The sequence below is a fragment of the Hippichthys cyanospilos genome, chromosome 8 (assembly GCF_059441005.1).
Source record: "Hippichthys cyanospilos isolate Australia breed blue-spotted pipefish chromosome 8, RoL_Hcya_1.0, whole genome shotgun sequence".
NCBI lineage: Eukaryota > Metazoa > Chordata > Actinopteri > Syngnathiformes > Syngnathidae > Hippichthys > Hippichthys cyanospilos.
The window spans coordinates 5,805,487-5,818,511 of NC_142376.1; the positions used below are offsets into that span (position 1 = coordinate 5,805,487).

A 13,025-nucleotide genomic window follows, 5' to 3' on the forward strand; every position below is an offset into this window, starting at 1 on the left:
GAAAAAGAAAAATTAGTATTCTCCTACCAGCTTCGCTATAAATCAATCATGGAGTCCTACGCGGTGAGCTGCAAATACGCCGAGCCGCATTTCCCGCCTTGCGAAGAAGATTACAGTCATTTCACTGACCAGGGGGGGTATTACAACAGCCCCCAGGAGTGTGGCAATTACGGCGGCGCTCGCTACCAGCCCGCGGCCGCGGCCCCTCCGCCCGAGTCCGGCTACGCGCCGCAGCCAAACGCCTATGACCATCCCTTGCAGGCGCAGCAGCAGCAGCAGCATCACCCGCGGGAGGATGCAGAGCGGCTGCCGCAGCAAGGTGCGCCGTTTCGCGCCTACGCCGAGCGCGACGACGACGACGCCGGGAGCAAGGAAGGCGGCTACCCGGAGATGTGGATGACGTGCGCCAGTAAGCCCGCTCAGGTGCAGAGGAGACTCGGTGCCGGAGGAGGAGGAGGGGGAGGAGGAGGAGGGGGCCATCAGGCCAAAGACAAGCCGCCCATCGTGGTTTATCCCTGGATGAAGAAGGTGCACATCGCCCACGGTGAGGACCGCAACTGTCTATTTTTTTTTAACACCCTGGATGTCATTTTGCTTTATTATTTTATTTCTCCCTCTTGCCCCCCCTCAGCACTTCATCTAACACCACCACCACACACACACACACACACGCACACCCTCGTTGTAGTGTTTTGTCCATTTGGGAGCACCATTTCTCGTGGTGAGTTATTTATGGTCGCAGTGAGAGTCGGGCAGAATTACAGCCGCTATAAACTTTTATGGCCGCAGCTTGTGCTTGGATGTGCGTGCGTGCGAACGCTGACAGTGAACAAAGAGATGCGCGTTAATAGTCCAAAACGGTTTCTTAACCAGTTTGCTATACCGCAAATGGACACACACACAAACACGCGCGCGCATAAAGGTAAAATTAACGGTATATAAGAAAGAAAGAAAGAAAGAAAGAAAGAAAGAAAGAAAGAAAGAAAGAAAGAAAGAAAGAAAGAAAGAAAGAAAGAAAGAAAGAAAGAAAGAAAGAAAGAAAGAAAGTTTTCCAGTTGATATTTATCGATGGGTTTTTAAATGTGAGTACCCGGAGGAAGGCGAAGGCAAAACGTATATTTTAACAAGGTTTCTGCAGGTATCAGCAAATCTAATTTAATGGTTTAAATCGGAGCAGTAGATTTTCTTTTCAAGGTAAGAGCAAATTAATTGGAACATGAAGCAACAACGATATTAGTGAAGCGATATTGCAGCAGACAACAATTGCAAGTTGTATCTTATTTAGTTGTTGAACATTGGCCTAATGATACCAGTAGAGCTGTAGTGGTTACAACGTTTAATAAATGTTACAAAAATGGTATCGTACATTTTAAGTCTTTTTTATCATTATTATTGTTTCAAAATTAATAAATTTGGCTAAACAATATTTCACACTATAGGTACATTATTTGAAAATATGGACTTGGATAGAGTGGTAATAGATGGAGGTTAATTAGTCTGTAATACAAATGTAATATAAGACTAAAAATGCAGCAAAGCACAATTGCATGAAATAAAAATAAAAATCACGTTTTTCCATACATCATTTACATTATTTATACTATTGTGAAATTAAGGTAATTAAATACATAGCCTTAATATGTGTCCCTGGAAGAAGCTACGCACACATTAAACTTACACGTGTATACACAGATATATAACAAAAAAATATCATAAAACAGCGTAAGAGAAAATAAATAAAATCATTTAGTAAAATAATATACAATACATCGAAAAACATGTGGTTGGTGCAGTGTGTGCGTATGGCAAACCCGTGCAATAAGTTACAAGTGGACTTTGGCTTTTATCGTACTTTTAATTTCAGCCGTAAACGCACAACGTCTTCCTAGAAGAAGTGCATTAAGAAAATACATTATTAAAACTTATTTTTTTAAGTTAACTAAGCGAGCATGCTTTTTTGCTTCATTATGCACATTTTAATTGTAACCTATCGTTATATCGAAACAGTTTTCCCTCCAGAATGTGTAGCCGTCATCCACTAATATCAATCAACAAGATTCATTTTTTTAAATGCATGCCTTTCAAACTTATTTTCACTTCCAGATCCTTCTACTGTATAAATATTATACCTTAACACCTCGATTGTCCTTTGAAAAAATGCAAACGTAAACAAATGACGTCACGCCGCCCTGTCCCTGTCCTCCAGTGAACCCGAACCACCCCGGCCCGGAACCCAAGCGTCTGCGCACGGCCTACACGCGCCAGCAGGTGCTGGAGCTGGAAAAGGAGTTCCATTTCAGCCGCTACCTGACGCGCCGCCGCCGTGTGGAGGTGGCGCATGCGCTCTGCCTCTCCGAACGTCAGGTCAAGGTGTGGTTCCAGAACCGGCGCATGCGCTGGAAGAAGGACAACAAACTGCCCAATACTAAGGGGCGCAGCAAGGCCAAAAAAGGCGCGGAGAAGGCGGACATCCCGGTGTGAGATTCGGGAGACCAAGTGACGATCCAGGCACACATTCCTCACACATCCATGTATTTAGCCTTACATATAGCCTACAGTACCTTCATCGTTTTTTTTGTTCGAGTTCTGGATCTCTTGGAAGAATTTGGTTTGAAGAGAACAGGGTTATTATTGTTTTGTTATTAAGATTAAAAATATCATTATTATTATTATTTCTACAGGGTAAAAAAAAAACAACAAACAAACATAAAACAGGGTTGTATAAGAATAGCGAGGCAGAGTATTACTTGTATGCACATGACCAAAATGTTTTTCGAGAACACGACAAATGGGCACGCACTGTTGATTTTTTTTTTGTGCCAAAAGCAATAGCATGCAGCGCGTACACGCATGCGCACACGCACACACACACGCACACATACACACACAGCTGAGCTCCAAAAGGTGTTGCGTATTTGTCTCAGGGTTTTCTTACAGGGTCCATCTAGCACCAAACATACTAAGAATAATAACGTGTTTTTGTTTTTAACTCCAGTGTAATATGCTAATTTGCCTCCGTCATGTACTTATTATGTTATATTATGTGTATGTTTCATATCATATTTTGTGCTTAGCAGCAAATGTGTCGTTTTGTATGTGAGAAAAATAACATCCGTGTATGACTTTTATAAGTGGAAAAAAACATTTTGATAAAAAAAAGGTTGAGTAAATAAAAGCTTTACATTATACTATGTGATTGTCTTCACCTCTCTTGCACACAACGTTTTAAAACAAGATATTGAAGTCTTAATGTTGCAGATGAAGTGTTTCAACAAAATATGGATTACGCAAAAAAATCTTTTGGTCGGAAATGAAGTAGAATTTTAACCATATTTGGACTACAGGGAAGGCAATTGAAGAAATAAATGCATTTGTGTGACTACGCTGTAATGCTTTTCAGTAATTATGCAAAAAAAAACAAAAAACAAAACAACGGACAATGCTTTATGAGTAATAGTAATAGTACTAATAATAGTAAAATAATAATAGTCATGATAATAAGATGCATTATAAAGAAATACGAAGGGAGGGATACATAGATATACTAATAGTAAAATAATAATAATAGTAATAATATATGTATTATAAAGAAATATGAAGGAAGGCATACATAGATAAACCTAAGTTTATAAACTCACGTTCGAAACAATAAAATAAATAAATAAATTTGATGCCTTTCACACGCAAATTGGAGAAGATCCAAATATAGCGTGTCAGATCCAAGACAAGTTATGGAGGGTAACTTCTGGTGGTAGTTTGTGGGAAATGAGCTGCTTTAATTGGAGGCTTCCGTTGGAGACAAATGGGCAGGAAAAGTCACGAGAGATTTATCAAAAGAAAAAAAAAAAACACTGCAGACTGACTGGAAACATTTGCGACAGATGGATCCAAAATGTCACATTTAAGTAAACAATGTGTAAACTATCACGCGGATCCAATGACATCAATATAGGTTCAGATCAATTAATAGTAATGAATAAGTAAAACGGACATCACAGAGAAAATGCGTTACTCGAGCAGATAGAACAAAAAGTAACCGATCTTTCTTTTGTTTATCCACACGATTTTTTTTGTCCATCTGGCCTTGTAGGAACAACAACGTCCCTGTGTGGTCAAGACACGAACTGCATGCCAAAAGCAAAAAACAAAAAAACAAAAAAAAAACAGTAAACACGTCATTCCCAAGAAACACAAGCAAAATAAATAACTGTTACGCTTTAACTACAAAGGTATCCATTTATCTCATGTATTCATTCATTTTCAACCGTTTATATTTTAAAGATTAATCATTAATAAAGGTTTGTATGCAGTAACAATATACTCAAGACCTTTGTACTCGACTAAAAAAAAAAAAAGAAAAAAAGATGTATCCAGTTCAATTAGTTTACATTCAGTTCAGGGCGAAAAAGGGGGGAAAAAACACTTTTGAGATCCAAGCAGGACAAACTTTCATCTGGAATTTTTGTTCCGCTTGGAAATGTTCCGTGTCGGACTACGAATTGTATCGGACTTGTCGGTGAATGCAAAGCTTTGCCCTTAGACTCCCAAGCACGAACTGACCTCAATTTTGTATTATTTCATGATTTTTCTTTAAGAGAACATTTGAAAGGAGGAATTTAGAGCAAATATGTCTCTTGCAGCGGACGCCTTCGTGTCACAAATGGCAGGTAAAGTGTTGCATCTTTTGACGTCGGGTGACTTACTATTGGCAGCTAGCTTGGTCACCATATTTATAAATTAAAAGTCTACCGTAAAATACGTCATTTTTTTGTGACGCTAGGAAAAGCTGTTACCCTTTAACCTCATCATATGAGAGTAGATAGACGGTCTCCGTGCCCCTTAAAATTTTAATGAAACGTTAACGGTATAAGTAAGGGTTAGACTAATACGCATTTTACGCAACCAAATGGTGCAGGGGTTAGTGAATTTAAAACTTACGAAACCCGGTTTCCGGTTGTAAATTCTCTACAGGGATAAACCGTTTGGGTTATTCTGCACGCGTTTTTCAAATGAACATGTCATGTCAAACGTACGTTTCTGGAGCTGCTACTTTCTCTGTAGCCCGGAAATACATCGAAGACGGTCACTTTTGCAGGGACACTTGTAGCTTCCGATCTGGGTGTACTCTGACTTTCTAAGTTTGTTGTTTTTTTTCAAAGCTGCAAAATAGTCCTGTTGAAATTGTTTCTTTATTATATTAAATTAAGAACGATAAAATAGAAGAGTGCAATAAGATTTGTTGTTGTTATGAGTACTCATACTGTGGGAAAGGCATTAATCACCCAATTTTGATTTGTTTTTGCTATTTAGCCAGTAAAACATCTGTCTCTTTTTTGGGGATTTCCCGATCACTTTTTTTTTTTTTATGTCCGAGTCACCTGGTTTTGGGGATCTGCCTATTCCGAGTCCTGATTTATTATCCTGACAATGCATTGACAGTAAAACAATGTATTTAAATGATCCTTCTTACATTTAATGATTTTTTACTGTTTAGAAATGTAACAACTTGGTTTAAACCAAGTAGCCCAAAACATTTTGACGTCCCTCACTACCACTTTTTTTTTATCAGCAATATCTTTATTTGAAACCATATGTGTACTTTTCTCACACTTAAAAAAATGCAGTGAATTTTTCTTAACCCTTGATTCCGATCAGCTAAAAATGTGATCTGACCTGATTTCCAATCGCATGATTGGGATCTGGACATCCCTAATATCTTTTGTTTATGAATTGGATTGATCAGCTGCTGAGCCTTGGCCTGAGAGTGCAACATTGTACCAGCCGCTGAAGGGTGAGTGATTTTTTTTCTTCTCCGTGTTATATCATCCACACGTATTCACTGAACCTTTGCTGAGTATATGACTAGTATTTTCTTGAAATAACATAGACAAGAACAAACAATACCTTTACATTTTGACTTGCACAGAAGATCAGATTCTGCTGTCGGATTGCGCCTCATCCCTCGCCGTGCAGGTAAGATCTTCTTTGCGGAGCTGAACATTGGATCTCACTAGATTTTGTAGTGAATGAACTGACTCTCTTTTGCGACCTGTGCAGGCCTACCTGCGGATGTGTGGTCTGCCCGTACAGGTGGTCTGCAAATCTAATGCCGAGTACATGTCGCCTTCTGGTGGGTTTACGCACAAAACGCAGTCAACACCCTTGTCGACGGCAAATGTAGTCCAACGTCCTTCTATGGTTTCCTCTTGAGGTAAGATCCCCTTCATCCATGTGGGAAACCAGGTGGTGTCGGAACTGGGCCCGATAGTGCAGTTCACCAAAGCCAAGGTGATTTTTTTTTTTCTTTTTTTAGTCTTAATACTTATATATGAATTTATTGGAGGCTCTTTCTTGTTGTCACTTTAGGGTCACTCTCTAAGCGAGGGCCTGGACGATGTCCAGAGGGCTGAAATGAAAGCGTACATGGAGTTGGTCAACAACATGCTGCTGACGGCTGAGGTGCTGTACGCTTCAGGATTTCCTCTGGCGTAATTATTATTATTATTATTTTTTTTTTTGTAAAGTATTTACATACTGTCTTCTGCAGCTGTATATCCAGTGGTGTGACGACAGCACAGCTGCTGAGGTGAGTTCAATGTTGTCATCGAGCTCCTCCAAAAAGTACAATCTCAATTATATTCCATAATTCAGGACAGTTACACTATTAATAGAAGAAAGAAGCAGAACAAACAATTATTTAAATGTTTGATGTATTTCAACAAATCTTGCGGGAATTTTTCGGACAAAAATAATTCATACTGATTTCAAATTTGTTTTAACCTAAACCTGCGCATACTAACTTGCTGGGGGATAGTCCATGTATTTTGCCATTTGTACCAGTAAAAAGTTTAGATGTTGTCTCATTATTTTAAAACAAAATGACATTTCTTTTATACTTAATATCCTCAAAAACACATTTTTCTATTTGCTGTTGACTGAAAATGACAACATCTGTGCTCAAGGTCTGGATAGTGACCAATCAAGGCTCACCTGTTGGTCATGTGACATTCAGAGGCAGAACGGTGATTGATTTGGTCCCTACGTGAGCTTTCAGCACTTCTGATGTCATTTTCTATAGACAGCAAGCGAAAAACATCAAATAAAAAGTATTATTTGAACATCCATCCATCGCTTATCCTCACAAGTGTTGCTGGCTTGCTGGTGCCTATCCCAGCTGGCTTTGGGCAGTAGGTGGGGGGCACCCTGAACTGGTTGCCAGCCAGTTGCATGGCACACAGAGACTAACTACCATTCACGCACCCAATCACACCTAAGGACAATTTAGTATGTCCAGTACACCTACCATGCATGTTTTTGGCATGTGGGAGGAAGCTGGAGTGCCCGGAGATAACACACGCAGGCTGGGGGAAAACATGCAAACCCCACACAGGAAGCCTGGACCTAGGTGGATTTGAACTCAGTCCCTTCGACTGTGAAGCAGACTTGCCTATTATTCATGCATGTGAACAAGGTTTGACTCGGACGTTGGTTCAGTCTGCTCGCTTCTTTTATTGAAAATAATGCTGTAACAGCCTCAGCCAACACGAGTTGACGTTAGCTGCAGCAGGCATTGGCTGACGTCCGCCTTCTAGCACGCCTCGTTACAATAATTATTTTAAGTAAGAATGCGGCCGATATAAAATGCACACCTGTGCATGGGAAAAAAAAAAAAACGTACTTTTTAAGATATCGTTTATAGGATGCACCCACACTTTTGGCCTTCATTTTTGGGGAAAAAAAGTACATCTTATATTTGTGGAATTACGCTAATCAAATTACCTGGATGGATTGCCCAGCCCTACGCGTAACCCTCCATGACACGTCTTTGTGGGGTTTAGATCACCCGTCCCAGGTACAGCAGCCCCTACTCGTGGCCCCTCAGCACCATCCTGGCCTACCAGAAACAGTGGGAGATCCGTCGAAAGATGAACGCCGTCGGCTGGGGAGGGAAAAACCTGGAGCAGGTAAGCATACATCTTACCTGTAGGTTATTATTGGGGAAGCTTACATTAAATGTTTAGCGATGCAGACACTCTCGCTTTTTTGTGTGTTTCAGGTATACGAGGACGTGAGTCAGTGCTGCCAGGCTCTCTCGCAGCGCCTCGGAACGCAGCCCTTCTTCTTCAATAAACAGTACGTAGAGGGAACATTTTGAATATGGTGAACATCCCCCTAGTGGCAGGTTTTTTTTTTTTCCTGTGGAACTTAACCCCAGCAAGTTCAACATGCCGAATGTTTGTGTAAGATATTTTATTTCGCCAATATGTTAAATTAATGATTTGCAACGAATAAAACAACCGGTTATTACATTGGATCAACAAATTGAAATATAAATCCGTAAGTTGGTCATTTTTCTAGTGTTTATAGTTAGGCGTGTGCAAGGTTTTCACTTCTGATATCACAGCCTGGAGCCAATCCAAAATGATATCAACCGAAATTATACATGATTTTATTTGATTTTTAGTAGGAAATGGTAGCCTTTATCATGGTGTACAATTCAGACAAGAAACAATACACAACAACGGTAAGTATGACAAATATCCAAACGTTTCACAATTTTTTTAACTATAGGAATCTGGGTCTTTAGCACCACCCAATGGCAAAGGGCTGTAATTACAGAAGATTCCATTTGGCCTGGGTTTAGCGTTATTCTTCGTGCTCAATTCCCAAATAAAACCCTATTGCTACATTTATTTCAAATTAGTATTAGTGATCACAGCCGGGCAGAGACAAAATAGAATCAAACAATAACATAGAAATCATATACAAATCATACAGCGTTAAAATGTATTTATCAAGGATTGGTGTGATTTTTTATTTATTTATTTTTTTCATGGCACACTCCCTGTCATCGAAGAACGAAATGTGTCTTTCTTCAGGCCAACCGAGCTGGACGCCTTGGTTTTCGGTCACCTATTCACCATCCTGACCACCCGGCTGACCAGCACCGAGCTGGCCGAGCGCGTGCGGAGCTACGGAAACTTGCTGTCCTTTTGCAGGCGCATCGAGCAGACCTACTTTGAGGGCAAGACCTCCTGAAGGGGATCTCCGCTATCGCACCTACCCAAACCACCCGACATCTGTTTGTACATAACACCAGAAGCTGCAAAACTGACCATTGACAAGCCTCCTTTTTTTTTGCAGCTTCTGATTCTTGTTGGAGAGCTAGGGGAAAACTACTGCTGGTCCCTAAAGGATTCCCCAAAACTTATTTATTATTATAATTAGCACCCATACTGTTTATTCAATACTCCAGAGTGTAAAACGTCACATCCAAATAATGTATGAGAGTATTATGGGGTTTTTTTTGTGTGTGACTGAAAGGTGCCTGTAACATTAAAGTGATTGAAATGGAGAAGTCTTGATTTTTTTTTTAAAGGTCACCAGAACAACAGTATTATATTAAATTATATATTAGTAAATTAGTATAGTTAAAGTTACACTCATTTTCTTTGTCTTGTTGATATTAGACTGTTTTGAGAGGGCGGTCCTGTCTCATAAAAGCCAGCAAATAAACCCCGCCTCATTTCCTTCATAACCAACGGCAAGTCGAGATTTTGTCACCAAAACAACCTATGGAATGCGCTAGGGTGTTGTGACCCGGCAAGAGGCTGCTTCTTTTTTTTTTTTTTTTTTAAAGAAGTGCAGCCCAAATCCACGGATGTGTCTGTAGGGGAAAACTTCATAAACAGCATTCCATAAATTTGTGTGGTGATCAGTGTATGTGGCGCATGCAGTGAAGACATTAGCGATGGGTTGATTAAGCCTTGTCATACTTTTGAGGTCGTTGCCATATTGATTGCTGTATACTAGAGCCACAATGGTGACACCTGGTGGTCAGATAGAGCCACAGCAGCAGCAATCCTCAAAACGATTCACTTAAATTACAATCGGTTAACATTCATTGCCGCCAATATATTCAGTCTTACATTTATGCCTGTCTAACTTGTCTGGACAAAGCTACTGATAATTAGCTTGTCAGTGGTCCTAAATCATTTCGAATCGTCATAACGTTCATAACGAAAATGGAAAAACAAAAATATCATAAATGAGCATTTTTTGCACAAACAAAGTGTCCTCCTTTGGGATAAGATTAAAGAACATTATACATAAACATAATACTGAAAGTACTATAAATTTTGCTAGGTGGCAGACTGACTGGGTTGAACCATTTTGATACGGGGGAAACTGGATGAATAAAATAATAAAATTGAATAGTCTCCTGAATGAAAAATAATTTTCATGAAGTTACAGTATGTTTCACTGAAATACTCACATAATTTAAGGATTGATTTATAAGGATTTTTGCTTAAAGGCTACTTTTGAAATATATTTTAAAATCTCATTCACCCCTATAGCAATCCAAAATACGTGTAACCCTATTCGAAAATAAAGTCAACTATCGCTGATTGTTTGTCGTCCTCTTTCACCGGTTGAGTTTGAGTTTCCGGTGTCTCATTTTCGCACTTCAACACGTATACGTCATCAAAACGCGACCACGGAGATCTGGGCAAGTCTTTTGAAGCACTGTTTCAAGGTGTCTGTTTTACTTGGCAGTTAAAATGGCCTCCTGTGTGCCATTAGGTTGACGCTGTTACCTCTGTATGCCCTCTGTCTGTACTTCTGTCTTGCTGGTTTCCTCTCAGGTCAACTCGTGACCCTTGAACTCCTTGGTGCAGATGCAACCTGAGCGATGGCCCCGCCAGGTTCAGGGGTCAACAGCGAAGCAGCAGATGAACAGAACAGGAAGAAAAATAAACAAAGAGGCGGGAAAGAAATGAACTTGTCATTGATGTCTTTGGATTTGGGAAGAAAACACAAACTAAACATGCCTGCGGCTACCCTAAAGCATCATTTAGTTTGTGTGGTTACACATTTTTGTTGCTGTATTTCATTTTTAACCCCTGAAGGAAATGTTGACCCAATTTGGGCTTTTATGTGTTTTTCATGTGTGATATATAAGGAAAAGCATACAAAAAAATACTAGGATGCTAAAATATTGCATGGATTGTCAAAGCATGTCAATTTTCAATATCTAGCTCTTGTCAGGCTCATTTACTGCCATTTATCGGCTAAGTTCTTTAAAAAGGTGTGTCACGCATGTGCCGTCATATTCCAAAAGGCTTGATCAACAAATCAGCAAAGGCTGTGAAAACTTGCGTTCATTTTAATTTCCCAAAATATTTCAAAAACACTTTTATTGCATTGTCATTATGGGATGTTGTGTGTAGAATTTTGAAAGCAATTCAAACTCAATTTCAATTCAGGGTATAAAGAATTGGTAAATACATACATAAATAAACTGTGTATAAGTGCTGATATTGGAAAATTTGATGTAAAGTGACACAAGCACTTGATCACTCAAGTACTTTTTTTTTGGAGGGGGGGGGGGGGGGTGATATCGACACCCAATATCAATATTTAGAGCGACATTGCCTAAAAAGGTGTGCTGCACTTGTGCCACCATGTTCAAAAAGACGATCAACAAATCAGCAAAGGCTGTGAAAAGTTTTTTCTTTCATAATAAATTTGCTGATATTTAAAAAGGACGTTTATTACATCGTCATTATGGGGCCTTGAGGGTAGAATTTTGAAAAAAAGTAAAATTAAGTAAGAAAAAGGGTTTGATTACTACGTAGATGTAATGACAGTCTTTCTCCATATGAGGGCAGCAGATTCACAGAACAAAGATATGGTGCAGCTTGGGAAAAATCATGTTTAGTAACTAACGCGTCCAAAATAGTCAAGTATTCAGTTATACGCCAGTAAACGTGTAAAAAAAAATACATTTAAAAGCAAAAGAACAGATTAAACTTCGAAAGGAAAGCATCAATTTCCGTATTTTCTTATTCAAACCACCGTTAACAGAATACAATTCATGTTTTGATTTGATCAGTTTTTCGCACACTGTCATCTAACTTTTCACATCATATTTGTGAAAATCGCCCTCCGGCTTCAGATTCATTTGAATAACTTGGTTATTATTTTCAAAACCGACACGTGAGCAACTGCTGATGATCGCTTTTCTTGACGTGTGCGGCTTCATGATGCAACACACACACACACACACACACACACACACACACACACACACACACACTGAGGAATTATGTTATGCGAGGAGGTGTAACATTAAGGCAACACAAGTATCTATTTTCACATCCCTGCCGCTCTTGATCCGATTTGACGTGGAACACATGTAAACAAGTCTTCGCCTTCCCGGGTTCAGTCTTCAGGGATATGCAAATGATTGGAGAAGTGAGTGCTACGCAGCCGAGGCAAAATTGCTTGATAAAATGTCATAAATGTGTGCGAGAATGAAGGCCGTGACATGAAGTCGGTCGACGAAATGTCTCCGTGAGGACGCGAGAGAAGAAAATGATTTCACACTTAGATGAGGTGGCCGCAGGCTAATTAGCATCAAGAGTCTTCATTAACGCGCCATAGCAGAAATGGACTCAAATGGAGAATATTCAGATAGCGCATAAACAACAAGAGCGAATCATTTGAGCGAATTTCTTTCAGCGTGGTAACCAACAAATCAGCGCAAAGAAATTTGGAATCGGTTTGGGATATTTCTGGCTCATCTGCCAAATAATTGCATCACCAATAACGAACGATGTGAATCCAAAATAAAGGCATGAAACATTATAGAAAGAAGCCCCTACTAGGAATAAGTTACTTCATGTTCCAATTACTTTGCTCTTAATATGAAATGGATATTTCTGGCTCATCTGCCAAATAATTGCATCACCAATAAGGAACGTTGTGAATCCAAAATAAAGGCATGAAACATTTTAGAAAGAAGCCCCTACTAGTAATAAGTTACTTCATGTTCCAATTAATTTGCTCTTAATATGAAATGGATATTTCTGGCTCATCTGCCAAATAATTGCATCACCAATAACGAACGATGTGAATCCAAAATAAAGGCATGAAACATTTTAGAAAAAAGCCCCCACTAGTAATAAGTTACTTCATGTTCCAATTAATTTGCTCTTAATATGAAATGGATATTTCTGGCT

At 39.4% G+C, this 13,025-nt stretch overlaps 2 protein-coding genes across 2 annotated transcripts; both read left to right on the forward strand.

Moving 5' to 3' along the window:
- LOC148419926 (homeobox protein Hox-D4b-like) lies at nt 1-3,115 on the forward strand. Its single transcript, XM_088421479.1, has 2 exons — nt 1-544; nt 2,207-3,115. Exons 1-2 carry the CDS (start codon nt 49-51, stop codon nt 2,479-2,481), a joined length of 771 nt encoding a protein of 256 aa, XP_088277605.1. The 5' UTR covers nt 1-48; the 3' UTR covers nt 2,482-3,115.
- A 1,383-nt stretch (nt 3,116-4,498) lies between these two features.
- On the forward strand, nt 4,499-9,358 carry mtx2 (metaxin 2). The gene is made up of 10 exons (XM_088422289.1): nt 4,499-4,667; nt 5,744-5,791; nt 5,927-5,973; nt 6,058-6,130; nt 6,212-6,288; nt 6,367-6,459; nt 6,548-6,586; nt 7,839-7,964; nt 8,057-8,133; nt 8,880-9,358. Exons 1-10 carry the CDS (start codon nt 4,628-4,630, stop codon nt 9,037-9,039), a joined length of 780 nt encoding a protein of 259 aa, XP_088278415.1. The 5' UTR covers nt 4,499-4,627; the 3' UTR covers nt 9,040-9,358.
- Nucleotides 9,359-13,025: the final 3,667 nt, after the last annotated feature.